This window comes from Trichechus manatus, unplaced genomic scaffold (assembly GCF_000243295.1).
Source record: "Trichechus manatus latirostris isolate Lorelei unplaced genomic scaffold, TriManLat1.0 scaffold00045, whole genome shotgun sequence".
Classification (NCBI taxonomy): Eukaryota; Metazoa; Chordata; class Mammalia; order Sirenia; family Trichechidae; genus Trichechus; species Trichechus manatus.
In genome coordinates this window covers 5139225-5167204 of record NW_004443981.1, presented here as the reverse complement: position 1 = coordinate 5167204, position 27980 = coordinate 5139225, and the positions used below count along the sequence as shown (strand labels likewise).

General features: G+C 48.4%; 1 protein-coding gene across 1 annotated transcript in view; it reads right to left on the bottom strand.

Annotated features, from left to right (window-relative positions):
• Window positions 1-27980, bottom strand: part of RIN3 (Ras and Rab interactor 3) — a 151016-nt gene that overhangs the window by 56177 nt on the left and 66859 nt on the right. Inside the window, exon 4 of the mRNA XM_023731748.1 lies at window positions 6982-7054. Coding sequence (XP_023587516.1) covers window positions 6982-7054 — 73 coding nt within the window. The remainder of the gene's footprint in view (window positions 1-6981; window positions 7055-27980) is intronic.

The window sequence follows — 27980 nt, the reverse complement described above, 5'->3', positions numbered from 1 at the left end:
GGTCACTGAGTGGTACCAATGGTTTGTGCTGGACTACTAACCTAAAGGTTGGTGATTCAAACGCACCCATCGGCACCATGGAAGAAAAGCCTGGCAATCTGCTTCTGTAAAGATTACAGCCAAAAAAAAAAAAACCCTAAAGAGCAGTTCTACTCTGCAACACATAGAGTTGTCATGAGCTGGAATCAGCTTAACGGCAATGGATTTAGTTTTTGGTTTTTATATCACATGATATTACATTAGTGTTATTATATCACATCAACCCTATGAAAAACCTGTTAGTTGGCACTTTGTTGTTTCTGACTCAGTGAGCCTACAGGACAGAGTAGAACTGCCCCATAGGGTTTTCTAGGCTGCAGTCTTTACGGGAGCAGATTGCTACATCTTTCTCCCAAGGAGTGGCTGGGAGTTCGACCTGCTGACCTTTCAGTTAGCAGCCAAGCAATTGACCACTGTGCTACCAGGGCTCCTTTCAACCCTATGGATAGGTTTTAATACCTCTGCTTTACAGCCGATGGCACAGAGGCTCAGAGAGGTTAAGGAATTTGTCCAAGACTACCCAGCGGTATAACTTTCTGACAGAAACATTGAAACGTTTTAAAACCCAGAATAATGCAAACCCTGATTCTATTCAGGGCAATATCTTCGCCAGAATCACAAATCACTTGCTGTTGTTAGGTGCCATCGAGTTGGTTCCGACTCATAGTGACCCTGTGTACAACAGAACAAAACACTGCCCGGTCCTGCGCCACCCTCACAATCACTGCTATCTTTGAGCCCATTGTTGCAGCCACTGTGTCAATCCATCTCATTGAGGGTCTTCCTTTTTTTGCTGACCGTCTACTTTACCAAGCACGATGTCCTTCTCCAGGGACTGAGCCCTCCTGATAACATGCCCAAAGTATGTGAGACGAAGTCAAACAATGCAACAAAGTCAAACAACACAAAAGTGTGTAAAATAAAGCGTGTACCTTTGTCACTGAGCACAGGCGCCACTGGGACAATGAGCTCAAGTGGAGGAGTGGGACGCTTGGTTGTGGTTCTTCTAGAATTGGGAGGAAAACTGGCCCCATCAACTGGGATCTTTTACTTTTGAGCTCGTGCTCATAGGCATTGTGTGTGGGACTATAAATTGGTATAGGCTGTGAGGAAGACTCAGTTTGGCATATGCTGTCATTTTTCAACTATACATACCCTGGGGCCCCGCAGACCACATCTAGGAATCTATGCTTTAGGAATGCTGGCGCCACCTGGTGGGCGTCTGTGTGTCTCCTTCCCTATTCCTGGAGGGTGGGTCAGGGGCTCTTCTTGGGGCCTCTGAGAGGTGGGGTTGAGGGCTGCTTCCTTCTGCCCCAGCCAACTGGCCTAACCAGGACCATCTGACGGCAAGACCGTGTTTGATAAGGTCATTCCTTGCTCCAGCTAAGGTAGCCGGCAAGGCAACTCCAGAGACAATGATAATCGTTTCCTTCCCTGGGGAGTGCAAATGATTAACACGCTTAGCTGCTAACTGAAAGTTTGGCAGTTCAAGTCCACCCAGACGTGCCTCGGAAGAATGGCCTGGTGATCTATTTCCAAAAAATCAGCCCTTGAAAATCCCATGGAGCACCTTTCTACTCTGACACACATGGGCTCACCATGAGTCAGAATCCACTCAATGGCAACTGGTTTACTGGTATTTCAAAGGTAAGGAGGACCTTCTGACCACCTTGCACCCTTCCCCTTCACCCAGGGAAGAAGGTGGCAGCTCAGCCACAACGGGGGGGGGGTCCACGGGACTCCTCCCCTTCCTTCCTCGTTCCAGTTAATGGCACTGTCATCCTAGTCTTACCCGGGATAGAGACCCTGGCATCTGCCTGGCTCCCCTGCTCCCCCTACTCCTCTTTGCAGTGGCTGCCCTACCCCTCTCAGTTCCCGCAGCCACTGCCCAGGGCAGACTCCTCCACATAGGGTCTGGATGGCTGCTGTGGCCCCTAATTGATCTCCACTCTCCCCTTGCCTCCATCCACCGCCCGCTGTGTCCGTGTCTCTCTGCTGAAGGACGGTCTAACTGTGAGCTCAACATGGCACCTGCAGAAGACAGACCCAGCATCTCCTTGGCACAGCATTCGAGGCCCCCCAAGCATGTTACCTCCCACCCATGTGTCTGGTCTCCCCATGAAGCTGACCTGAGGCTGTCCAGAGCTTTCCAACTTCCAGGCTGCTCCCTCGGCCTAGAACTTTTTTCCAGCCCATCTTTGCCTGGTCCCTGATGCCACCTCTTCCACAAAGAGGGCCTCGACTCTCCCCTATGTGGGCTCAGAGGGCTGCAGGGGGCAGCACCACATGCTGCCTCTTGGCTGGGGCGAAACATGCAGTAGGACATCCTTGGATTCAAGGACATTCTTGGACTTAAACCTGGCTCAGGACTTGGCTGGACAGCCCGAGGCAGGTGACACGCCCCGGAGCCTCAGCCTCCTTGTCTATAACAGCAATAAGACCCTCTTGATCATTTCCTGAGCACCTCCTCTGTGCCAGGCACTCTGCAAGGCCCCTTACAAGGATCCTCACGTGGAATCCTCACCGCAACCTTGGGGGCGGGAGTCGTTAGCCTCTGAAGTGAGTCTGCGGATAACAACGCCCGCTCTGCAGGACCGCTGTAAGGACTGGAGAGAACCCTGCGGGCAGGCCCAGCGCAAAGCTCACCAGTGGGCACTCCTTGCAATAGACACTGTTGGCGCTCCATCCTTTACCTGCTCTGCGCACCCATTGCCCCATCTCTGCAGGATTGGCTCCTGAGGGCCAGCACCCTGTGACCCTCAGAGGCTTGCCCTGAGTGCTGGAGCCTCAACCACATAAAAAAAAACCACACCCATTGCCGCTGAGTTGATTCCAACTCATAGCCACCCTATAGGGCAGAGTAGAACCGCCCCACACGGTTTTATAGAGGGTCCCAAATGCCTGGGAGTGTCCCACCCTGCAGCCATGGGGGACGACTGGCCAGCCTGGGGACACAAGAGCCCAGCTCCCTGGCCTCAAGGTGGGACGATGCTGAGGTCTGATTTATACTCCAGAGCTACCCCCAGTGCCAGGCTGGGGCCTCACCTGAAGTCACACCCTTGCTTGCCTTCTCTCCCTTCCCTGTCCTGCTCGCCCACCCCCTTGCTGCTTTCTCCTTGGGGGCTGTTATGGATTGAACTGTGTCCCCCAAAAATGTGTGTCAACTTGGCTAGGCCATGATTCCCAGTATTGTGTGGTTGTTCTCCATTTTGTGATCTGATGTAATTATCCTAGTATTGTAAATCCTAACCTCTGTGATGTTAATGAGGCAGGATTAGATGCAGTTATGTTAATGAGACAGGACACAATCCACAGGATTAAGTTGTATCTTGAGTCAATCTCTTTTGAGATATAAAAGAGAGAAGTGAGCAGAGAGGAGAGGGACCGTCTACCACCATGAAAGAAGAGCTGGGAGTGGAGCGCGTCCTTTGGACTCAAGGTCCCTGTGCCGAGAAACTCCTAGACCCGGGGGAGATTGATGACAAGGACCTCCCTCCAGAGCTGACAGAGAGAAAGCCTTCCCCTGGAGCTGTGCCCTGAATTCGGACATCTAGCCTCCCGGACTGTGAGAGAATACGTTTCTGTTTGTCAAAGCCATCCACTTGTGGTATTTCTGCTAGAGCAGCACTAGGTGACTAGGACTGGGGCCACGCCCTTACTCATCACTGGCATGTGAATCTTCATCTCAAAGGTGGCCTCCAGGAGACCCCTGGCTAAGCCACTCATCCCATTCCCCTAGTCCATTGCCATCGAGTTGATTCCAGTTCATGGTGACCTCACGTGTGACAGAGTAGAACTGCTCCATAGCTTTTCCTGGCTGTAATCTTTATGGAAGCAGACCACCAGGTCTTTCTTTCATGGTTCCGCTGGGTGAGTTCAATCTGCCAGCCTTTTAGTTAGTAGGTGAGTGCAAACCCTTTGAGACAAAGCAGTTCCCAAACCCTAGTCTGCAAGGAAACTTGCTATAAATGCAGATTCCTGGGCCCCACCTCAGACCCTCCGAGTCAGAATCTCCGGGGTAGGGCCCAGGAGTCTATTTTTAGCCAGCTCCTGGGGACTTTGGGATCCAGCCAGGTCTGGGAAGCCTCTCTAGAACCTCCCAACAGCCCACTACCCAGTCTGGAGCACTGAGGTTGGGGTGAGGCTTGGGTTGTGAGTGCCTTGAAAGCAGAACCTCTGCCCCTTCACCTCTGACTGAGGACAGAGGCTGCGGGGGAGCACAGAACACGCTTGGGATGACAGCAGGATTGAGGAGGAAGAGGGCTGCATGCCTGTGAGCCTTCATCATGATGCCTGACCCCTCAAGGATGGCCCTGTAACCCGGGCGTGTGCTCTTACGGACAGGCAGCAGCTCAGGTCACAGGGCCCCATGTGCCCACTGATGGACGGCTCTGTGCAGAGAAGGGGTGGGGTGGGCTTGCTTGGGGCCAGCCTGAGGCTCAGTGTGGTGTCTTGTGAAGACACTTGTCTCAGGCCATGACTGATGAGCATTTATCAAACCCCTCCCCACCCCACCCCCCACCATGCAGAGGCCTGCAGTGACACAACCAAAAGGCTAAACCCATTGTCGTCGAGTTGATTATGACTCACGGTGACCCCGTGTGTTGAAGAATAGAACTGCACCATAGGCTTTTCTTGGCTGTAATCTTTATGGAAGCAGATCACCAGGCCTTTCTTCGGCAGTGCTGCCGGGTGGGTTCCAACCGCCAGCCTTGCAGTTAGCAGCCAAGTGCAAACCCTTTGCCCACCCAGGGCCCTGCACGTGACACAAAGGGGCATGAAGGGTGTGTCTTTGGTGCCCCCCCAGTGTCTGGTTCTGAAGGAGTCGGCTGGGCAGGATCTGAGGATGGGAGCACCAGAGCTCAAGGACTCCGGTGTCCATCCTGGCTAACACCCCCTGCTAGAGGAGGCAGCAGGGCCGGGACAGGCCAGTGAGTTGCCTGAGGTCATGCAGCTATGAGGCAGCAGGTCTCCAACCCCAGCCTTGGGCTCCTCCCCCGCAGTATCTCACTCCTGAGATGCTCACAGACTCAGGCCTTGGAGCTGACACCCCCTCAAATACAGGAGTGCCAGACTCCGGGTCCTGTGACCTCCTTGTGAGCTCCCTGGGAGCCTGCAGGTGGGTGAATGGGCACTCACATTTCTTAACTCACTTTTCCACTTGCTCATTGTTCACGTATAAAAACCCGGCTGGTTTTTTGTGTGCTAACGTCATACCCTGCCACCATGCTGATTCATTTATTCTCTGTAATAGCTTTCTTCTGGAGTCTTTGGGGTTTTCCACGTATAGGATCATGTGGTCTGCAAAAAGAGGTAGTTTTACTTCCTCCTTCCCAATTTCGATACCTTTTTGCCCTACCCTAATTGCTCTGGCTGGGACTTCCGACACGATGTTGACTAGCAGTGGTGAGTGGGCGTCCTGTCTCATTCTCAATCTTAATGGGAAAGCCCTCAGTCTCTTCTGACACCTGCTTCTCTGGGCTGTGAAGAAGCAGCAGCAAGAGGAAGAAAGGCTGGGAGGTGGCAGCAGTGGCCTTGGTGACTGTGGCTCAGATCTCCCGGATGCAGAGGAAGCTGCCCCAGCAATCACTCCCCACATGGTCTGGCCCATGGAAACAACCAGAGCACCTACTGGGTGCCCCGAGTGTGCGTCCCTGTACATGCATTCTCTCCAGCATCTACACCATCAGTACCATCATTCCCATCTTACAGAAGAGAAAGTTGAGGCCAAGAGAGATTAAGTAACTACCTCAAGTTCGGGGGTTTGCAATGCTGCATTCGTTCATTCATACACCTAGCATATGCCAAACAGTCTGTAGTGTGTACAGTATGTACGCCTTCTAGTAAGGTCAGAACTTGTTGGAAAAGGAACAAGACTGTCTCCTCCTGAAAGCTTGACATGACATAATGTACAAAGGGCCAAGGAGCCTCTGCTATTTCGTCTGTGGGCAAATTATTCTGTAGGTCATCAGAATTATTGGGGGATATACACAGTGGGGCTGGTCTAGCAAAGAGCGTGGACCTTGGAGTTGGCTCTAGTTTGAATCCCTGCTCTGCTATTTACCAGATGTGTGACCTTGAGCAAGTTACTTCTCTCAGTCTCAGTTTACTCATCTGTAAAATGGGAATAACAAGAGCACTTACATACCTTGTGGAATTGTTCGGAAGATGTAAAAAGATAATGGGTGTGAGAGCTCTGAGCACAGTGCTGGGCCCCTGGAGAGCCCTCAACACAGAGGCAGTCATTAGCACTGCCTACTATTATCAGCATCACCTTTTCTGCCCACAGGGCACAGGTGGGTCCTGGTAGGTGGGGAGGGGCGTTCACCTGAGGCAAGTGTGGACAGTCTCTTTGAAGCAGGGACAAGTGGACCTAGAGCCCCGGATCCCAAGACATTCTGCCCAAACTCTAGCTAGCCCTTGCCAAGACACTGTAGTTTAAGCCCTTGGTTGATGGCACCAAATATATCTTTAAGTTCCTGTTGACCTGAAACTAGTTCTAAATCACCAGGGCAGACTCAGAGGGTAGTTACCAGACACTCACTCCACCCAGCTGCTGCTTAGCAATCACAAGCTCCCTCCCACAGGGATGGGGGGTATCAACACCTCCTACTGTCCCTGCAGAAAGCTCCCCTATCCTGCTGCAGGGCTGAGATCAGGTCCACACAGGACTCAAGCTGTCCATGACGATGGCCAACAGGAAGTTGGGGTGGGGGGCAGTGAGCCAGGGACGGGTCCTTACCAGCTGATCCAACAAAGCCCCAATGTCAGCATGTCCTCCCATGACTACCAGGATAAAGGCAGGGGTCTGCCCCTCTCTCTGCATCCTCGAGGCTACACCCTTCCCTTTGGGGGTTTCCTGGCCGCCCCAAGGTTGCGGGGCACATCTGTTGCCCCCGAGTGATCAGAGCACCTGCCCTTAGCACGGCTGGGTCTACTCACCTACTGACGCAGTAGAAGGCGATCAGTCTGAAGATGTCCTCAAACACAAGAACCGAGCCTTCCAGGTACAAGACTGAGGAGAGATGAGAAAGGCTTTGGATGAGAGGCCTGCTCAGAGGGAAAGAGGGGGCGGCCCCCAGGCAGGGGCCATGTCTGTTCACTGTGGGTCCCGGCGCCTGTCACAGGGCCTGGCCTGCTGCACTCCATCCACGTCTGCTGCCAGCTGCACCTTAGGTCAGTGAGAAATGAACGTCCATTGTGTCAGAGGAGGCCCTGGGCGGTGCACATTGTTCAAGTGCTCGGCTGCTAACCGAAAGGCTGGAGGTTCAAGTCCACCCAGAAGCACCTTGAAAGAAAGGCCTGGCAATCTGCTTCTGAAAATTCAGCCATTGAAAACCCGACGGAGCACAGTTCTCTGACACACACGGGATTTGACAGCAACTGGAAATTGCATTAGAATCTCCACTGAGATTTCAGGGGATTATCTATGATAGCTGCTCCTGATAGCTTAACTAATACACACTCATCTTTTTTTTCTTTTGGTGAAATAACACAGATGGTTCTAGGCTGAAAAACAGAATTAAAAATGAAATGGACCAGTGTCCTTTCACAGAGCAGTCTTACACCCTGCCAATTCTGAGGCCTACGAGGGACCAGCGGGAGGGAAGCTGCCCGGTTCTGCCTTAGCTTCCGGGAGGTACATCAGTCCAGGGGCAGTAAACTGGGTCCGTGGGTCTTCTACCCAAGAGCCCCAGGGCCCATTAGAGCTAGCTTGATTTGGCTGAATGGTAATCCAAGGTGAGGGTGGCTCAACATTTTACAGCTCTGACAAGGCAAAGGAATAGAAACGTTTGAAGGCTCCCAGGATGGGCTGACTCCTGGAGACTTGGGGCCATATCACACACCTGGCTTAGCCTCGAGGCAAGGGACCCAGGGCAGCGAAGTAAGTAGTTTGAGGCCTCACTGCTCATTGGTGGTCGAGGCAGGCGTCCACCCCTATGATCCTGACTCATTTCAGTGCTCCCGGCGCCCAACAGTGAAGCTCTCGAGCTTGGGTCCCCAACCATGAACTTTCTTGGGCATCAGAGGAACCAAGAAACACGTGGACATCACACTTTTGTTCCAGTTTCCTGAGGTTCTTCTAGCTTCCATGTGGTGGAGGGGGAAGGCAGGACCCAGGTTCCAGGCCGGCTGTGACCCGGCGACTGGCAGTGTGACCCTGAGTACCTCCTTCCCCTCTCAGAGCCTCAGTTTCTCCATCTACAAAGGGAAGGAGTCTTTCCAACTGTAAAAACACACGCATCCTGGTGACATCAGTCTGCCGGCTGCTTTCAAAGCCCAGGACAGCATTTCACTGCATGGGTAGTCTGCGAGATGGTTGTAGGGGGTACACGAACCAACATGCTTTGGTTTAATAGCTTTATTTCTAGATTCACCTTCCTCCTACATCCTAAGCAATGTTCTAAACAGTTAACATGATTTAAAAAAAAATTTACATTCATCTATTTACGGCGAAAAAGCATCATGTTTGATAAAGTGAAGGGTCAGCAAAAATGAGGAAATCCCTCAATGAGATGGACAGACGCAACAGCTACAGCAACGGACTCAAGCGTATCGATCATCATGAAGATGGCGCAGGACCAGGCAATGTTTCGTTCTGTTATACGCAAGGTCGCCATGAGTCGGAGGTGACTCAGCGGCAACTAGCAACAACAAATTTATCTTTCACATTAGGATAGATATATCCTAAAACTCACCTTTAAAAAGGTGAGTTTAAAGAAAAATCTTAAGTATGTTACAGTACAGGAGGTACTTGGAAGATGCCTATAAACGACTTAATCTGAGAAACGTCAGTATGTTGTATGTATTACCAAAAAGCCACTGCTGTCGCGTCGATTCCAACTCATGGTGACCCCTTGTGTTCCAGAGTAGAACTGCTCTATAGGGTTTTTTTGGCTGTAATCTTTACAGAAAGGAGCTCTGGTGGTGCAACAATTAAGCACTCGGCTGCTAACCAAAAGGTTGGCAGTTTAAAGCCACCCAGTGGCTCTGTGGGAGAAAGACCTGGAGATCTGTTCCTGTAAAGATTACAGCCATGAAAACCTTACAGGGCATTTCTGCTCTGTCACATGAATCGAAATAGATTCGATTGACAGCTCGTAGAACAACAACAACAATCTTTATGGAAGCAGATCACCAGGCCTTTCTTCTGTGGCACTGCTGGGTGGGTTCAAACTACCTATCTTTAGGTTAGTAGTCAACCGTTTGTGCCACCCAGGGACCTGGTTGTATTACCACAGCGCCACCTGGTGCTTGCTTTTGACGCAACACCTACTTTCTCCACAAGAAGCAGCAGACTGCAGCCATTGAACACCCTATGGAGCTCAGCTCTGCTCTGACACACATGGGGTCGCCATGAGTTGGAATTAACTTAACAGCAACTGTTTTGTTTTTCGTTTTGCCTTTGCTCTGGCTTTGCACCCAGAATCTGTCTTTGCCCTTGCCTGCCTTCAGGGCTCAGCTCTAGGTCCCCTTTCTGCCCCAAAGCCTTTCCTGAGTATTCCAACCGCTCCCCAGAAAAGACACACGCAGGCTGTACTGTGCAAACCGCACGTTGTTGCGTCAGGGAAACCTTGCACGTTTTCCTATGAGAGCAGGAGGCGCGGGTTCCCACACGGAGAGCAGAGGCGGCTTTTACTTTCCCTTGTCACCTGCACGAAGCCAGGCAGAGGGAGGCTCTGTGCAGAGCAGTGGGGCAGATCGACCTTCTGGAGTTGAAATCAAGAACGGAATCTACAGAGACAGAAAGCAGATTTGTGGTTGCTTAGGGCTGTGGGGGAAGTGAGATAAGGGGTGATAGCTAAAGGGTACAGGGTATCTTTGTGAAATATGAAAATGATCTAAAATTAGCTATGGCTGCACAAATATACTAAAAAACAGGGCACTGCGCACTTTAAATGGGTGAATTGTTGTTTTTGTTGTTGTCAGCGGCCGATGAGTCAGCTCCCCTCCAGCCCCCACCGACTCATGGCAACCCCATGCACAACGGAACTAAAAGCTGCCCATTCCTGTGCCATCCTCATGACAGGCTGTGGATCAACTTGTTGTGACCCATAGGGTTTTCATCCTCTGATTTCCAGAAGTAGATCGCCAGGCCTTTCTTCCTAGTCTGTCTTAGTCTGGAAGCTCTACTGAAACCTGTTCAGCATCATAGCAACATGCAAGCCTTCACTGACAGACAGGTGTGCATGAAGTGCATTGGCCGGAAATCGAACTTGAACCTCTAGCATGGAAGGCAAGAATTCTACCACTGAATCAGCATTGCCCCAAGGTGAATTGTATCTCAGTAAAGCTGTTATTCAAATAAAAAGAAACACACACACAGAGTGGACTGAACTTCACTTCCTGCATCATGTTCTTCTGGGAGCATACATGACTTCTGTAAGCAGAAACACAAAGGCTTTTCTCTAAAGCCGGCTGGCTTCCAGCGTTCTCTCAGCTCACCTGCTCATAGCCTCACTGGGCACAGCTGACAAGCCCCCATCCCACCCACTGCTGAGGGAACCACATCACCCCTTACTCTGCCAAACCAGATTCTGAAAGACCCTTGGAACCTCCTGCACCCGCTTCTGCCCTCACCACCCACCCACGGCAGGGAGCCGGGCCCGCCTGCCCCTCTTAACAAAGATGCCAGTTCCAGGCGGCCACCTCCGAACGGCACCCGCAGTACTCCTCACACTGTGTGCTGTCTCCCAGGTCCCTTGGCAAAGCTTCAGTGGAAACACACCAGGCCCTGTCTAAACTGTTCTCTTTCAAAGGATGAGGTGAGAGTCCGGGGCCAGCAGGCTGAAGCCGGCAAGGTGCTAAGGTAACATAAGGTGAGTGAGAAGGGACTTTGAAGGAGCTCTTTCACCTACAGCTTACCATCAAGGCATGGTCGGCGGGAAGTGATGGTGGGGGCAGGTGTGCCCTGGATGGCTTCTAGCACTGACAGCCCCACAGTCAAAGTGAAACATCCTGAAGAACTGAAAGTTATTAGTGGGTGGTTTTTAAAAAAAAATTTATTCCATTTTATCATTCAACAATACAAATGAACTGCCAAAGGCAGAGACTGGGTAAGTCTCTTGTGTTCTCCACGGTACTCCAGCACCTAGCACGATGCTCACACGACGCTGCAGGCTCTCAGCTGATTATTTCTTTATTTAACCTTGCATTTTGAAATAATTACAGATTCCCAGGAAATTACAAAGAAATGTACAGGGAGCTCCTGGGCACACTTCAGCTAAGCTCCTCCAATATTAACATCTTGCGTAACTATAGTTGTACAGCAATGGGCTCAAACAGCAATGATTGTGAGGATGGTGTGCATCGGGCAGTGTCTTGTTCTTTGGTACATAGGGTCGCTAAGAGTCAAAACTAACTCAACACAACTAACAACATCAACAGTAACTAGACTATAATATCAAACAGGACCCTGACACTCGTACAATCCACAGAGCTTATTCAGATTTCACCAGTTATACATGCACCCTTGTGTGTGTGTGTATGTGTGTGTGTATGTGTGTGTGTGTAGCTCTATACAATTTTATCACATGTATAGCTTTGTGTGGAGCCCTGGTGGTGTAGTGGTTAAGAGCTCACCTGCTAACCAAAAGGTCGGCAGTTCGAATCCACCAGCCACTCCTTGGAAACCCTATGGAGCAGTTCTACTCTGTCCTATAGGGTCACTATGAGTTGGAATCGACTGGATGGCAATGGGTTTGTTTTTTGGTAGCTTTGTGTAACTACCTCCCATCAAGATACTTAACTGTACCATTACCATAAGGCTCCCTGGTGCTATCCTTTACAGCCCCATCTCTAACCTCTGGCAACCGCTAATCTGTTTTTTGCCTCTGTAATTACATTATTTCACAAATGTTACATAAATGGAATCATGCAGCATGTACCCTTTTGAGATTGGCTTTTTTTCCCCAGTTAGCATAATTTTCTTGAGGTTCACCCAAATTGTTGTGCGTACCAACAGTTTGTTCTTTTCTGCTGCTGAGTAGTATTCTATGGTATGGATGTACCACAGTTTGCTTAACCATTCAGCCGCTGAAGGACATTTGCGTAGTTTTCAATTTTTGGATATTACACCTAGGCTGCTATGAACATTTGTGTATAAGTTTTTGTGTGGACTATCTTTTTAACTCCCTTGGGTATGTACCTAGGAGTGGAATTGCTGCGTCATCCGGTAACTCTATGTTTAACATCTTAAGAAACTGCCTGTTTTCCAAAGTGGTGGTCCCATTCTACATCTCCAGCAGCGTAAGAGGGTTCCATTTTCTCCACCTCCTGGCCAACACTTGATCATTTTGATCACAGCCTGTTGATTACATCCATCCTACTGGGTGTGAAGCGGTATCTCACCATAGTTTTGATGTGCGTTTCCCTGATGACTAATGATGTTGAGCATCTTTTCATGTGCTTACTGGCCATTTGTATATCTTCTTTGGGGAAATGTATATCTAGGTCCTTTGCCCTTTTTTATATTGGGTTATTTGTCTTTAATGTTGAGTTTGAGAGTTCTGTTCTATTCTAGATACAAGTCCTTTGTCAGAGAGGAAATTTGCAAATATTTTCTCCTAGTCTGTAATTTGTCTTTTCATCCTCTTAAGAGGGTCTTACAAATATTTATTTTAGAATGAATGCTGTCCAAGGAGTCCATGGAGGTCTTGTCCAAACGGTGTTAATTAACTGTCAGCTCTTATGTATATATGGTAATATCTAACCGAAAGGTTGGCAGTTTGAATCCACCCAGAGGTATCTCAGAAGAATGGCATGGCGACCTACTTCTGAAAGGTTACAGCTATTGAAAACCCTACGGAGTGCAGTTCTACTCTGAAACACATGGGGTTACCATGAGTCAGAATAGACTCAAAGGCAACTAACTGGTTTGATTACTGATACAATTAATGCGTGATGGGCCTTTAACCAATAACCGTTCTTACTTAGGCCAAAGTCCTGTCTGCAATGTTACTGACATTTTTCATTCCCATAGTAGACTCTTCATCGATGGTACAAAGGTAAACTTCAGAATGTCCAATTTTATTGCCACAAATTCCCAGTGGCTGAGTCGAGCAAATTCAAGAAATAAAACACGTCATACGTCACGTTCACTCTAAGCAGACGCGGCTATTCACGATGCTTCATTAGGATCTGATTTGTCTTTGCTAACAAATGAAGGATTAACATTTGTTGACCCTAGCCTGGCCCCTGACCTTCGATGAGAAGAAGGTCATTACAGGAAAACAGAGAACGAGGATACAATTTGCTAAAGATTACTAGGATTGGTGATGTGTATGCTTAGGGAACACAAATCCATTCTTTCGTATTAGTAGACGGCCCTGTTAACCCAAGAGATCTCAGCTATAACACATTTCGGTGACAAGAGTTGTCGTTAATACATTTTCTACTTCTGACCCCCACTTGAAGGGCTCGAGCAAACTTACCCTTTAGTGAGGACATTTTCATTACGTATTCATTCATGAACAAACATTTATTGTGCTCATAGTCTATAGAAATGAAGGGTAAATGCATATGGAAATAGACAGGAAGCTGCACAGTTAGAAGGGTGACAGGGAATTCAACAGGGTCACTATGAGTCAGAATTGACTTGGTGGCGACTGGTTTGGTTTTGGTTTACCACGGGGGTCCCTGGGTGGTGCAAACAGTTAAGCGCTCGACTATTAGCTGAAAGCCTGGCAGTTTGATCCTACCCAGAGATGCCTTGGAAGACAGTCCTGGCCATCTGCTTCCAAAAGGACAAATTTTGATCATAGGCTTGAAGACCCTATGGAAAGAACTCGATGGTGCCTGGCTACCACTACCAACGGTTCTAATCAGGTCCCCTGACAGAATGGGAGAAAAATGTAGAACAGAACCTCCAATTCCTAAAAAACAAAACAAAACCCCAGACTTCTCGGTAGTTTGTGCTCCTTGAGACAACCAGCAGGCACCTGGGAGCGCTGCGGGTGCCGACACCCAGCATGCGGCCTGTGCATCTCGTGGAGCTGAGTCAGATGGAGGACGGCAGTGCCTACAGGCCCCCGGACTCTGAATCCACGACCTCAGCCTCCTAAGAATCATACTCCCATCCCCGTAACCAGCAGCCAGAGCCACCGAGAGCCACCAAGTGAGGTGTGACATCAAGAACCAGGTGTCTCAGGGTAACTGACGTTGCACTTGCTTTGAGATGCTGCTGGACCACCTGCTTGTACATGTCCAGCCAACCCAACCTGCCCCCAAACTAGAAGCCCCACGCACCTGCCGCACGGGTTCTGCCGTCCTCACGACAGGCCAGGCAAGCCACTGGAAAGAAAAGAGCCCGCTTCCCTCTCACACAACACCCCATGCCCTGGACACCCACTGCTCAAAGGAGAAGTTTCAGTTCAGCACCAGATGCTCAGAGCAACTGTCTCTTCTTACCATCTCCAGTTTGCGTAGAGAGGAGGCCCACTCCTTGCCTGGCCTCCATGCCACGCCCCCTTTTCACCTTCCCAGGCTGCCCAGTGACCTTGCTAGGAGGTGGATCAGGGAGAAGAAAGGGGCCAAGCTCAGCTCAGCCCCGCTGGGCCCCTTCCCCAGGAGAGGCCTGGCCTCAGGAGGCAGCTGTCTTCTTGGCTTATCCTTTCTCAGCATCCTGGGGCAGGCTTGACCTTGCAGAGGGGGTGAGGGGGGAGGCCGGCAGCTCCAGGGAGCAAATTCAGAGGTAGGAGGGATTGCATTATGGCCCTTGATTGTTGCTGTAGGTCAAACTGCATCCCCCTGTTCAGCCCAGGAGTCCCTGGGTGGTGCAAACAGTTAACACGCTCACCTACTGACTGAAAGGCTGGAGGTTCCAGTCTACCCAGAGGCACCTCGGAAGAAAGGGCTGGTGATCTACTTCTGAGAAATCAGTCATGGGAAGCCCTATGAATCACAGTTCTTCTCTGACACACATGGGTCACCACGAGTCAGAATTGACTCGATGGCAACTGTTTTTTTAAATTCAGCCCATCAGTAAGAAAGCTGATGTCTGATCTCCCTCTTCCTGACTTTTATCTATTTCCTCACTGGTTCTGAAGGCAAGAGTGGGAGAAAGGGCTGGTATTTATAGACACCCCTCCTCCTTCCACCCCCAGAAAAGCCCCCTTAGGTATAGGCCCAGGCGCTCCCCTGAATCACTAGAAATGTCCCCTGATCTCTCTTGCTGCAGAGAGAAGGGTCTCAGGTGGCACAGGGGAGTTCTTTGCAATCTGCTAGAAGTGAGGATGGCGAGATTTTGTCTCATGTACTTTGGACATGTTATCAGGAGGAACCAGTCTCTGGAGAAGGATATCATGCTTGGTAAAGTGGAGGGTCAGTGAAAAAGAGGAAGCCTCTCAACAAGATGGATCGACCCAATGGCTGCAACAATGGCTCAAGCATAGCAACAATCGTGAAGATGGTGCAGGACTGGGCAGAGCGTTTTGTTTTGTTGTACACAGTGTCGCTATGGGTCGGGACGGACTTGATGGCACCTAACAACAACAAAAACAACAAGGATCCATTGACTCCAGGGACCCCATGTCACCATGGTGTCCTTGTTGAAGCCGTCCGGTCCCTGTCTGCTCCCCTTCTGCCAAACTCTAGTTCTTTGGAAAGAACTTAAAGTACTTTCTTTGGCATAATCTTAGGCTTCAGACTCTGAGGGTCATTCCGAAGTTCTTTTTTTTCTTTTACTGTTGTAGTTTAAATGAAATTTACATTTCAAGCTAGTCTCCCCATAGAAAAATTTATACATACATTGTTATGTGACCCTAATTGCTCTCCCCATACTGTGATAGCACACTCCTCCTTTCCACCCCTGATTCCCCATGTCCATTCAACCAGCTCCTAACCCCCTCTGCCTTCCCATCTCACCTCCGGACAGAAGCTGCCCGTTTAGTCTCTTGTTATCTACTTGAGCTAAGAGGCACACTCCTCACGAGTATCACTTTATGTCCCACTGTCCAGTCCAATCCCTGTCTGAAGACCTGGCCTCGGAAATTGTTTTAGTTCTGGGCTGATAGAGAATCCGTGGGCCATGCTTTCTGGGGTTCCTCCAGTCTCAGTCAGACCATTAAGTCTGGTCTTCTTACTAGAATTTGAGTTCTGCACCCCACCTTTCTGCTGCTCCATCCAGGACTCTCTGTTGTGTTCCCTGTCAGGGCGGTCATTGGTGGTAGCCGTGCGCCATCTAGTTCTTCTGGTCTCGGGCTGATGAAGTTTCGGGTTTATGTGGCCCTTTCTGCCTCTTGGGCTAATATTTTCCTTGTGTCTTTGGTGTTCTTCATTCTCCTTTACTCCAGGTGGTTGGGACCAATCGATGCATCTTAGATGGCCGCTTGCATGCTTTTAAGACCCCAGATGCCACTCACCGTAGTAGGATGCAGAACATTTTCTTAATAAGCTTTGTCATGCCAATTGACCTAGATGTCCCCTGAAAGCATGGTCCCCAGATCCCTACCCCTGCTACTCTGTCCCTCAAAGTGTTTGATTGTATTCAGAAACCTTCTTAGCTTTGGTTTAGTCCAGTCATGCTGACTTCCCCTGTAATGTGTGCTGTCCTTCCTTTCACCTAAGATAATACTTGTCTACTATCTAGTTAGTGAATAACCCTCACCCTCCCTCTCCACCCTCATAACCATCAAAGAATGTTGTCTTCTGTGTTTAAACCTTTTCTTGAGTTCTTATAATGGTGGTCTTATACAATATTTGTCCTTCTGTGATTGACTAAATTCACTCAGCATAATGCCCTCTAGATTCCTCCACGTTAAGTTTCACAGCTTCATCGTTGTTCTTTACCATTGCGTAGTATTCCATTGTGTGGATATACCATAATTTGTGTAGCCATTCCTCCGTTGATGGGCACCTAGGTTGTTTCCATCTGTTTGCTATTGTGAACAGTGCTGCAGTGAACACGGGTATGCATATATCTATTCGTGTGATGGCTCTTATTTCTCTCGGATATATTCTAAGGAGCGGGATAGCTGGAGCGTACGGTACTTCTATTTCTAGCTTTTTAAGGAAGTGCCAAATTGATTTCCAAAGTGGTTGTACCATTTTACATTCCCACCAACAGTGTGTAAGTGTTCCAGTCTCTCCACAACCTCTCCAGCATTTGTTATTTTGTGTTTTTTGTATTCATGCTAGCCTTGTTGGGGTGAGATGATATCTCATTGTAGTTTTGATCTGCATTTCTCTAATGGCTAATGATCGTGAGCATTTCTTCATGTGTCTGTCAGCCACCTGAATATCTTCTTTGGTGAAGTGCCTGTTCATATCCTTTGCCCATTTTTTAATTGGGTTATTTGTCTTTTTGTTGTTACTGTTTTGCAGTATCTTGTAGATTTTAGAGATTAGATGCTGATTGGATTTGTCATAGCCAACATTTTTTTTCCAGTCTGTGGGTTGTCTGTTTACTCTTTTGGTGAAGTCTTTTGATGAGCGTAAGTGTTTGATTTTTAGAAGCTCCCAGTTATCTAGTCTCTCTTCTGGTGCTTGTGCATTGTTACTTATGGCTTGTATTGTGTTTATGCCACATTCCAAAGTTCTTTACGTTAAATAAATCCCCTGCTAAAAGAAGAAAGGATAAGACACAGGCCATGCAACAGTTAGAAATGACTCAGTTATTATCAGCCCTACTTCCCTTTCTGCTGTCCTCCACTTCCCCTTCACTTGGAGGGTCTCCTGAAGGAGCATAACGGAGACACAACAAGAAACAACCCATTCCAGGTGAAAGAGGTTTGAACCTGGGTTCAATCCCAGTTCCATCCTTGGGCTCAATTTCCTTGTCCGCAAAACGAAGATCCTATCATTTGCTTCATAGGGTTGTGGTGAAGACAGAAGGGATGATGTATTTGAAAGCCACACCCACCGCCTGGTACACAGCAAGCCCCAATAACTGGTGGCCAAAAACTGAATAAGAGTAAAATTTGATGGGTAAGGCTAAGTTATTGAGGAATTGGGTCTCACCTGGGTGGACCTCGTAGGGGCCAAGGGCAGCCTTGGACTGGGAACAATGACAACACATTAAATGGAACATTCTAGCAGGGGAAATTCCACTGGGACTAGTTCCCTGAAAGTTTCCACTGTGAAAATCAAGACTTAGATGGTAAGAAGCACAAGCAAACATATGTAATAGGATCAGGACCAGATAAGGTAGTGCATGGTATTCTTTGATCCCCAGCAGATAAGGGGAGATGGACACAAAGAGCTATTGATGACACCTGTCCATTTCTGTGGAACTTTCCAGAAGATCTTATCTCCAACTGCTTCCTTAAATACTTGGAGTAGAGAGAAGAAGTTGGTGGGATTGGCATAATAACAAGGTTTCTTAGATATCTAGTGCTGCTCCAACAGAAATACCACAAGTGGATGGCTTTAACAAAGAGAAATTTATTTTCCCACAGTAAAGTAGGCTAAAAGTCCAAATTCAGGGCATCAGCTCCAGGGGAAGGCTTTCTTTCTGTCGGCCTTCTCATCAATGTTCCTGCGGACTAGGTGCTTCTCCGTGAGGGGATTCCGGGTCCAAAGGACACGCTCTGCTCCTGGCACTGCTTTCTTGGTGGTATGAGGTCCCCCTGTCTCTCTGCTCACTTCTCTCTTTTATATCTCAAGGGATTGCCTCAGGACACAATCCAGTCTCGTAGATTGAGTCCTGCCTCACTAACACAACTGCCACCCATCCTGCCTCATTAACATCACAGAGGAAAGATTTACAACATATAGGAAAACCACACAATACCAGGAATCATGGCCCAGCCAAATTGATACACACATTTTTGGGGGGACATAATTCAATCCATGACACAAGGCTTCCCAGGAGGCCACCTGGGCTGCCCAGACACTGAGCAACATGAATTTTCCTCAGCTGCAGTAAGGCTATAATCCAGGTGCTAGGGTCAGGTAAATGACAAGTGGCACCTTCTCTCGGTGGGACTTTACCTTTTCAAGGCTTTTTTTTTTTTTTTTTAATTGTACATTAGGTAAAAGTTTACAGAGCAAATTAGATTCCCATTCGATAGTTTGTACATAAAGTGTTTTATTGCCTTGGTTTCATTCCCCACAATGTGTCAGCACTCTCCCCATTTCCACCCTGGTTTCCCTGTTTCTTTTCGTTCTGATTTTCTCCCCCTTCCTGCCTTCTCATCTTTGCTTCTAGGCAAATACTGCCCTTTTGATGTCATATAATTGATTGTTCTAAGGAGCACGTTCCTGTTGGGTGCTATTGTTTATTTTGTAGGCTTGTCTGTTGTTTGGCCTTCAAGGCATCTTGTATCCATCTCTCACCAGGTGAAGTCAGGCGTCCCTTCGCCCAGGAGGCCCAGAGAAATTGAGTGACTTGCTCACGGCTTTGCCACAAGCTCACAATGGCCCTAATACTACCGACTGCTTCCTAGTGGTGACGCCACCTGGGCACTCCTGGAGCAGAGCTGATCTGACAGGCAGCTCTCCGGCTCCTGCCCAGAGATGCTCAGAGGTAACAATAGGCTTTCCTTTTCAGGGCAAAGAACCCCAAAGCTGAGTCCCCCAGGAACATCTCCTTAGAAGTCCTCTTTCTGGGATGATCCCTCCAATGCCGGCCGAGCCTCCTCACCGGGATGTGAGAGCCACAAGGCACACACACAAACCCTTGGGCTTGTTTCTTCCACTCTTTCACACAGCAACCCAAAGGATCCTTTGAAGAGCAGAATCTGGTCCACTCCATGCCTGTGCCTGTGTGGGGTCCCCTGCCCAGAATGCCCTTCCTACCAAGCTCATTTGGATCCCAAAATCCCTGATCTCACTGTGCTGCAACTGTCCACTCTCCAGCCCCAGTCAGACTGAGCTCCCTCAGGACAGGGCCTGTCTTATTCCCCACCCAGGGCTCAAGAGATGCTAAATCACCAAACCAAACCCACTGCCATCCAGTCAATTCCCACTCATAGCAACCCTATAAGACAGAATAGAACTGCCTTATAGGGTCTCCAAGGAGTGGCTGGTGGATTCAAACTACAGACCTTTTGGTTAGCAGCCTGAGCTCTTAACCACTGCACCACCAGGGCTCCCAAGAGATGCTAGCTTTATATACATATATATGCGTGTGTGTGTGTGTGTGTGTGTGTGTGTGTGTGTATGTATGTATATATAACATTATATATATTATAACATTATATATATAAAACATTTATATGTATATATGAAACCAGGAATATCATAGCTGATGTCAGATGGATCCTGGCTTAGAGAATACCAGAAAGATGTTTACTTCTGTTTTATTGACTATGCAAAGGTATTTGACTGTGTGGATCATAACAAATTATAGATAACATTGCTAAGAATGGGAACTCCAGAACACTTAATTGTGCTCATGAGGAACCTGTACATAGATCAAGAGGTAGTCGTTCAAATAGAATAAGGGGATTCTGTGTGGTTTAAAGTCAGGAAAGGTGTGAATCCGGGTTGTATCCTTTCACCATACTTATTCAACCTGTATGCTGATCAAATAATTCGAGAAGCTGGCCTATATGAAGAAGAATACGGCATCAGGATTGGAGGAAGACTCATTAACAACCTGCATTATGCAAATGACACAACTTTCTTTGCTGAAAGTGAAGAGGACTTGCAGCACTTACTGATGAAGATCAAAGACCACAGCCTTCAGTATGGATTACACCTCAACATAAAGAAAACAAAAATCCTCACAATTGGACCAATAAGCAACATCTTGATGAACAGAGAAAAGATTGATGTTGTCAAGGATTTCATTCTACCTGGATCCACGATCAACACCCATGGAAGCAGCAGTCAAGAAATCAGAAGATAGCCCCCAGACACCCTTTAAGCCCAGTATTGAAGTCACTCCTGAGGTTCACCCTTCAGTCAAAGATTAGATAGGCCCATAAAACAAAATGAGACTAAAGGGGCACAGCAGCCCAGGGGCAAGGACTACAAGACAGGAGGGGACAGGAAAGCTGGTGATAGGGAACCCAAGGTCGAGAAGAGGAGTGTTGACATGCTGTGGGTTGGTAACCAATGTCACAGAATAATATGTGTACTAATTGCTTAATGAGAAGCTAGTTTGTTCTGCAAACCTTCGTCTAAAGTACAATAAAAATAAAAATAAAGAAATCAAAAGATGCATCGCATTGGGCAAATCTGCCGCAAAAGACTTCTTTAAAGTGTTAAAAAGCAAAGATGTCACCTTGAAGACTAAGGTGTGCCTGACCCAAGCCATGGTGTTTTCAGTCACCTCATATGCATGCAAAAGCTGGACAACGAATAAGGAAGACTGAAAAAGAATTGACGCCTTTGAATTATGGTGTTGGCAAAGAATATTGAATATACCATGGACTGCCCAAAGAATGAACACATCTGTCTTGGAAGAAGTACAGCCAGAATGCTCCTTAGAAGCAAGGATGGCGAGACTTCGTCTCATATACTTTGGACATGTTATCAGGAGGGATCAGTCCCCGGAGAAGGACATTACGCTTGGTAAAGTAGAGGCTCAGCGAAGAAGAGGAAGACCCTCAATGAGATGGATTGACACTGTGGCAGCAACAATGGGCTCAAGCATAACAACAATTGTGAGGATGGCGCAGGGCTCGGCAGTGTTTCTTTCTGTTGTGCAGAGGGTCTGTATGAGTCGAACCAACTCGAAGGCCCCTAACAACAACAACACGTATAAATATGAATGTATATGTCATGGATTGAATTGTGTTCCCCAAAAATATCTGTCAACTTGGCTAGGTCATGATTCCCAGTATTGTATGATTGTCTACCATTTTATCATCTGATGTGATTTCCCTATGTGTTATAAATTCTATCACTATGATGTAGTAAAATGGATTAGTGGCAGTTACATTGATGAGATCTACAAGATTACATAGTGTCTTGAGCCAATCTCTTTTGAGATATAAAAGAGAGAAGCGAGCAGAGAGACGGGGGACGTTATACCACCAAGAAAGCAGTGCCAGGAGCAGAGCGCGTCCTTTGGACCTGAGGTTCCTGTGCTGAGATGCTCCCAGACCAAGGGAAGACTGATGCCTCACAAGGACCTTCTTCCAGAGCCAACAGAGAGAGAAAGCCTATATATAAATGTTCATGCAAGAACAGACAAGAGTACACTAATGTTCATTGCAGCATTATTCACAATAGCCAAAAGGTGGAAACAACCCAAGTGTGCCTCAGCAGGTGAATGGATAAACACACTGTGGTCTATACATACAGATGGAATATTACTCAACCATAAAGAGAAGTGAAATTCTGATACATACTATGACATGGATGTACTTAGGAAACATTATGCTAAGTGAAAGCAGTCAGACACAAAAGGGCAAATAGCGTATGATCCCATTTATATAGTATCTAGAATAGGCAAAAGCAGAGACAGAAAATAGATCAGCAGTTACCAGGGGCTGGCAGAGAGGCAAATGTGGAGTTATGACTTAACGGGTACTGAGTTTCTGTGTGGGATGATGACAAATTTTGGAAATAAATAGTGGTTAAAAAACAACAGAACAAAAAACAGTCAAGAAACTCATCACGAAACTTCATTGTCCAGGTAAGAAGCCTTGGAGGGCAGTCAGAAGGCATGGTGGGCGGTGGGCGAGGGGAGGATGTTACCAGTCAGGATGCACCTTATGTAGATCAGGTGCCCCCACACCAGCTATTTCAGGTCGGCCAGGACAAACTAACTCCCGATCCTTTCTGGCAGATGCCTGCCATTCCACCACCGTAACATCACTACCATATTACCATACTTTTATTACCGTATTTTTACGCAAATAACACCCATCCATGTTATACCTTTTATTGCCAACCTTGCCCTCCCCCGGGGCAAGGTATTTTTATCAGCGCACTATGCTAATTCTTTTACATGTTGCTGTACTCTTGAGATGCAACTTTCCCTGGCAGGGAGCATGACTTTAATGGTGGTGTTAGTCTTTCACATGCTAGTATAAATCAGTTTATTGGCTCTCCAGAGAGCAGGTTCTCAGTGCAGGTGGCAGAGGGAGGCAGAACAGCCTAGGAGTAAGGTGGGAGCCCCGGAGGCACTTGCTGCCTCCTTCACGAACTGAGCTCAGATAAACCCCAGCCAGTGCTCTCCTGTGGCAGGGGCCCTGGGGCCTCACCCTGACCCCTGACCCTTCCTGTAGACACCCCCGAGAGAGGGTGGATGTGCACCCAAAACAGTTGAATGGAGCTGTTTTCCCTTAGGGATGTTTTCTGAAGCTGCACGCCGCCGAATGCAGCAGTCAGTGTACGCCCAGGCCTCACCTCCCCACTTAGGCCTGTGTTCACAGGTCACCCCACCCCGACTAACCCATTTCCTGCATCTCCCCTACTTCTCTTGCCTCCAAGGCCCTGTGGTCTGGATCTTTCTCCGCCTCCGAGAAAACCCGCCTGTCCTGTGGCCTATTCCCTCAGGGCGAAACAGACACACTTCTTGCAGTCGCTGACTTTTCCCAGAGAGGCGATGCCACACCTCTGCGTCTCACAGGCCTCAGCACCCCCAAAAGGTCTCCCTCCCCTGGCAATGGCCAGCCAGGCCCTGCCCCTTTTCTTTGTCCCAATCTCCCCATTCCCAATTCTAGGCAGCCACGGGGGCTGTTACCTTTGGCAGGTCCCTCAAGTGCCCTCCCTCCTCTCTTTGGCCCAGCTGGTACTGTGCATGTTACTCAACCCCGGTGGCTAATTAGAACCACTACTATTTACTGAGCACTTACTACCTGCTGGGCACTGTGACAGCTTCCCTCCCCCCATTTCTCCCAAGAGATAACACTGTGACATCACTGAGTTACGATGCTGTTGAGTGCTTCCCACCTGCCAGGCGCCGTTCCCAGCCCCTTACATGGGTTCGCTCATCAACTCTACCAACGCCTGTATCAAGTATAAACCAGTTGCCATTAAGATGACCATGACTCACGGTAACCCAGTGTGTGTCAGAGTAGAAATGTGCTCCATAGGATTTTCAATGGCTGGTTTTTCAGAAGTGGATTGCCAGGTCTTTCTTCCAAGGCACCTCTGGGAAGACTTGAACCTCCAACATTTTGGTCGGCAGCCAAGTACCCTAATCAGTGTACCGCCCAGGGACTCTGTGTCGGGTGTTGTTGTTGTTAGCTGCTGTCAGTCAGCTTCAGCTCGTGGTGACAACAGAACGAAACACTGCCTGGCCCTACACCGTACACTATTCTGTTGTGATCTACAAGCTAATTTTGGAAGTGGATTGCTAGGGCTTTCTTCCTAGTCTGTCTTGGTCTGGAAGCTCTGCTGAAATCTGTCCATCATGGGTGACCCTGCTGGTATTTGAAATAATGGTGGCATAGCTTCCAGCATCATAGCAACATGCAGGTTGTATTATTATTCCCATTTTGCAGATAAGAAAAGCACAAAGAGGTTAAGTAACTTGTCTGATGTCACACAGTCAGACAGTATAAAAACCTAGAACTGTTGGCCTTTCCAAAGCTCATGCTCTCAAAGAGGTTTGCTTTGCAAGAACGTGAGATTCATCAGGATGCAATACTGCCACTCTGTTAAAACACCAAGAGGTTTCCTGCTCCACACCAACCTCTACTCTAATGATAACCATCCCTCATTTTCTTTAGGACTTAATAGGTTTTGATTTGAATACAGGTTAAAACTCATTCTAGGATAATGAGTCCGCTGGTGAAAGGGTCAAACACCAGAACGCCAACAGGAATCTCCCATGCGGAACTCAAAGGCATTCAGGGTGACACTCTGACCTCCGATACACAGAGATCTCCACTGCTCAGGAGGACTCACTTAGGAATCTCCCCTTTCTGTTTAAGGGTCCCACAGCCCAGCAGTGATAACCACCATCACCAACCAGGAGAAGGAGTCACTGCATTTGCCCATGAGGTTGGCCACAAATTTATCTATCACCTTTAACTCCTTGGCCTAAAACCACACAGCTGAGCGAGAGGAAATCCTAACTGAGCAGGATGAGCAGGTCTTTCTAAAGCCAGGGGTCAGCTGGGCAGTACTAAGTCAATTCCAACTGATGGCGACCCCCCGTGTGTTAGAGTAGAATGGTGCTTCATAGGGTTTTCAGTGGCTGATTTTTCAGAAGTAGATCACCAGGCCTTTCTTCTGAGGTGCCTCTGGGTGGACTTGAACCACCAACCTTTCAGTTAGCAGCTAAGTACGTTAACTGTTTGCACCACCAGGGACTCCAGTAGGGAATAAGCAGGGAGTAAAGTGGGGCTGCCCCAGAAATGTGGAGAAAGTGGCTTAGACCGCGAATGCTGGGCAGCTGGCTTCCCGTGTGGGCCAAATGGCAACATCCGTCACTCCCGAGGGTTCCTCTTCTAGAGACAGGGCCAGCTGTTTTTCTTTCTTTTTTGGCAGCCAGCAGAAAAGTGCCATCCTATGAATGTATCATTGTCACCATCTTCAAGGGTGTAGATTAATGAAAAAGTAGCTAGTGTCCCCTGGCCAGGTGGTTAATTTCAACCATATAAGTGCCGGACTGCAGCCCAGAGGCTTGGCCTAGCCTCCATACATCCTGCCCCTTTGTCGCCTATATCCCTTGCCCCTTAGCTGCCTCTTCTGCTGGTTCTCTGCCTACTCCCTATCCCCGCCCCACCCCGCACCTGGCCTCTGAGGGGCTCTGATGAGGCCAAGTGGTGACTCAGACATCTCAAAGCCTTCTTGTCACCTTGTTGTTGTTAGCTGCTGTCAAGTTGGTCCTGGACTCACGGTGACCCCATGCACAATGGAACGGAATGCTGCCTGGTCCTGCACCATCCCCATGATCACTTGCAGATTGGACCATTGTGATCCATAGGGTTTTCGTTGGCTGATTTTTGGAAGTAGATCACCAAGCCTTTCTTCCTAGTCCATCTTCGTCTGCAAGCTCTGCTGAAACCTGTTCATCATCATAGCAACCCGCAAGCCTCCAATGACAGATGGGTGGTGGCTGTGCATGAGGTGCATGGGCTGGGAATTGAACCCAGATCTCCCACGCGGAAGGTGAGAATTCTTCCACTGAACCCCCACTGCCCCTCTTGTCACCTTAGTGTAGCAGAATGAAGATTAGGATGTAGTAGATGGTAATACTTGTTCCAAATAGTTGCTACCACTCTCTACTGGTCACGTTCTTGTGGGAGGGTTATACTTCCTATTCCACTGGATTCAGGCCTGGCCATGTGACCTCCTTTGGCCAATGGGATGTGAAGGGAAGTGGCACCTGCCACCTCCGAGAAGAACCTCAAAGAGCCATTGTGGAATTCTGCCATCTCTCTCTTTTTCCTCAGACCCAAGACGCGTGCTGCTCTCTCAGCCTCGATTCCAGAGTGTCTTAGTCATCTAGTGCTGCTGTAACAGAAGTACCCCAAGTGGATGGTTTTAACAAAGCGAAATTTATTCTTTCACAGTCTAGTAGGCTACAAGTCCAAATTCACGGCGTCAGCTCCAGGGGAAGGCTTTCTCTGTCAGTTCTGGAGGAAGGTCTGTGTCATCAATCTTCCCTTGGTCTAGGTGCTTTTCTGCGCAGGAACCTCAGGTCCAAAGGACACGCTCTGCTCCCAGCACTGCTTTCTTGGTGGTATGAGGTTCCCATGTGTCTCTGCTCGCTTCTCTCTTTTATATCTCAAAACAGATTGGCTTAAGACACTATCCAATCTTGTAGACCTCATCAGTATAACCTCATCGTAGTGACAGATTTTACAACACATAAGGAAATCACATCAGATTACAAAATGGTACAAAATCATACAATACTGGGAAGCACGACCTACACATTTTTGGGGGGACGTAATTCAATCCATGACCGAGAGTGAGGAGGTTTTTGAAAAGAGCCTTGGCTGACTAGTTGCATAAGCGAGAAATGCACCTTTGCTATGGCAAGCCACTGAAATATCGGGTTGTTTATTACCGCAGATTGATTAGCCTAAGCTAACAGATTCACGGTTTTTCAGGGAAACCCTTAACAAGAAACTAGAGGAACATCTAAGCCCACAGAAGTGCAGAAGTGGTCAGAGTTACTGTTTCTTGTTCAAAGCAAACACAATGGGGCCACAGAGGAGGTTGACCATCTACTTTTGGGGCATCCCCTTGTCTCCTATTGCCTCAGCTCTGTGGGGAACCCCAAGAAAAGTTCCCAACTCCAGGCCCTGGGCCTTTCCCTTGCCCACTTCCTCCTCAGGCCACCCCCAATGGAGTCACCACAGCCATGAGAGGACACAGGAACTCTCCGGCTGCGGGGAGGTTGCTGGGCGCCCTCCTCCCATGAGCAGCTAGGAGACCAGCCCCCTGATGCTCGGCTGGAATTTACCTAGCCTTGGAACTTACATCTCGGCTGATTCCACTCCTCCTGTTGGCTTAACCCTGTAGGAGGATTAACAACAACCACAACACACTTCCCTAACACTGCTTTGTGCTCCAGGTACTGTTCTATGCACTTTAGACACTCTGACTCCGCCTAACAGCCTATCAGAGAGGCGCCATTATTATCCCCATTTTACAGACAAGGAAACTGAGGTCCGGCGAGATTAAGTAAGTCACTTGCTTAAGGTGGGTAGAAAAAGGCAGAGCTTGGATTCAAATATAGTGAGCTGAGTTCCAGTTCTCAGGTACAAATGTGTTTATCAACTTCAACTACCTGGCCTAAAACCACACACCGAGAGCAAGAGAGGGATTCCACAGATTGTGTTTGATAACTGTGCTGCAGGGCTTCAAACTGGTTCTGCTCGGTTCAGTCATGGCTGACAAAGAGAAACCTGAACTTGAATTTTTAAAATGTGGGTGAAGCACAATGAGAAAAATTATGGGTCCAAGCCCTGCTAGAAACGGAATCTCCCTCTTAGAAAACAAGGGCAGCATGCACGTTGCATAGCAACCAAATCTCTTGACTGGCGGAGTGGGAAACAATGGTGACCTGCTCAAAGATGGTGGCCCAGCCACGCTGGTTTGAATGTATGTGGCTCTCCACAGTCCTGGTAATAATCCAATCT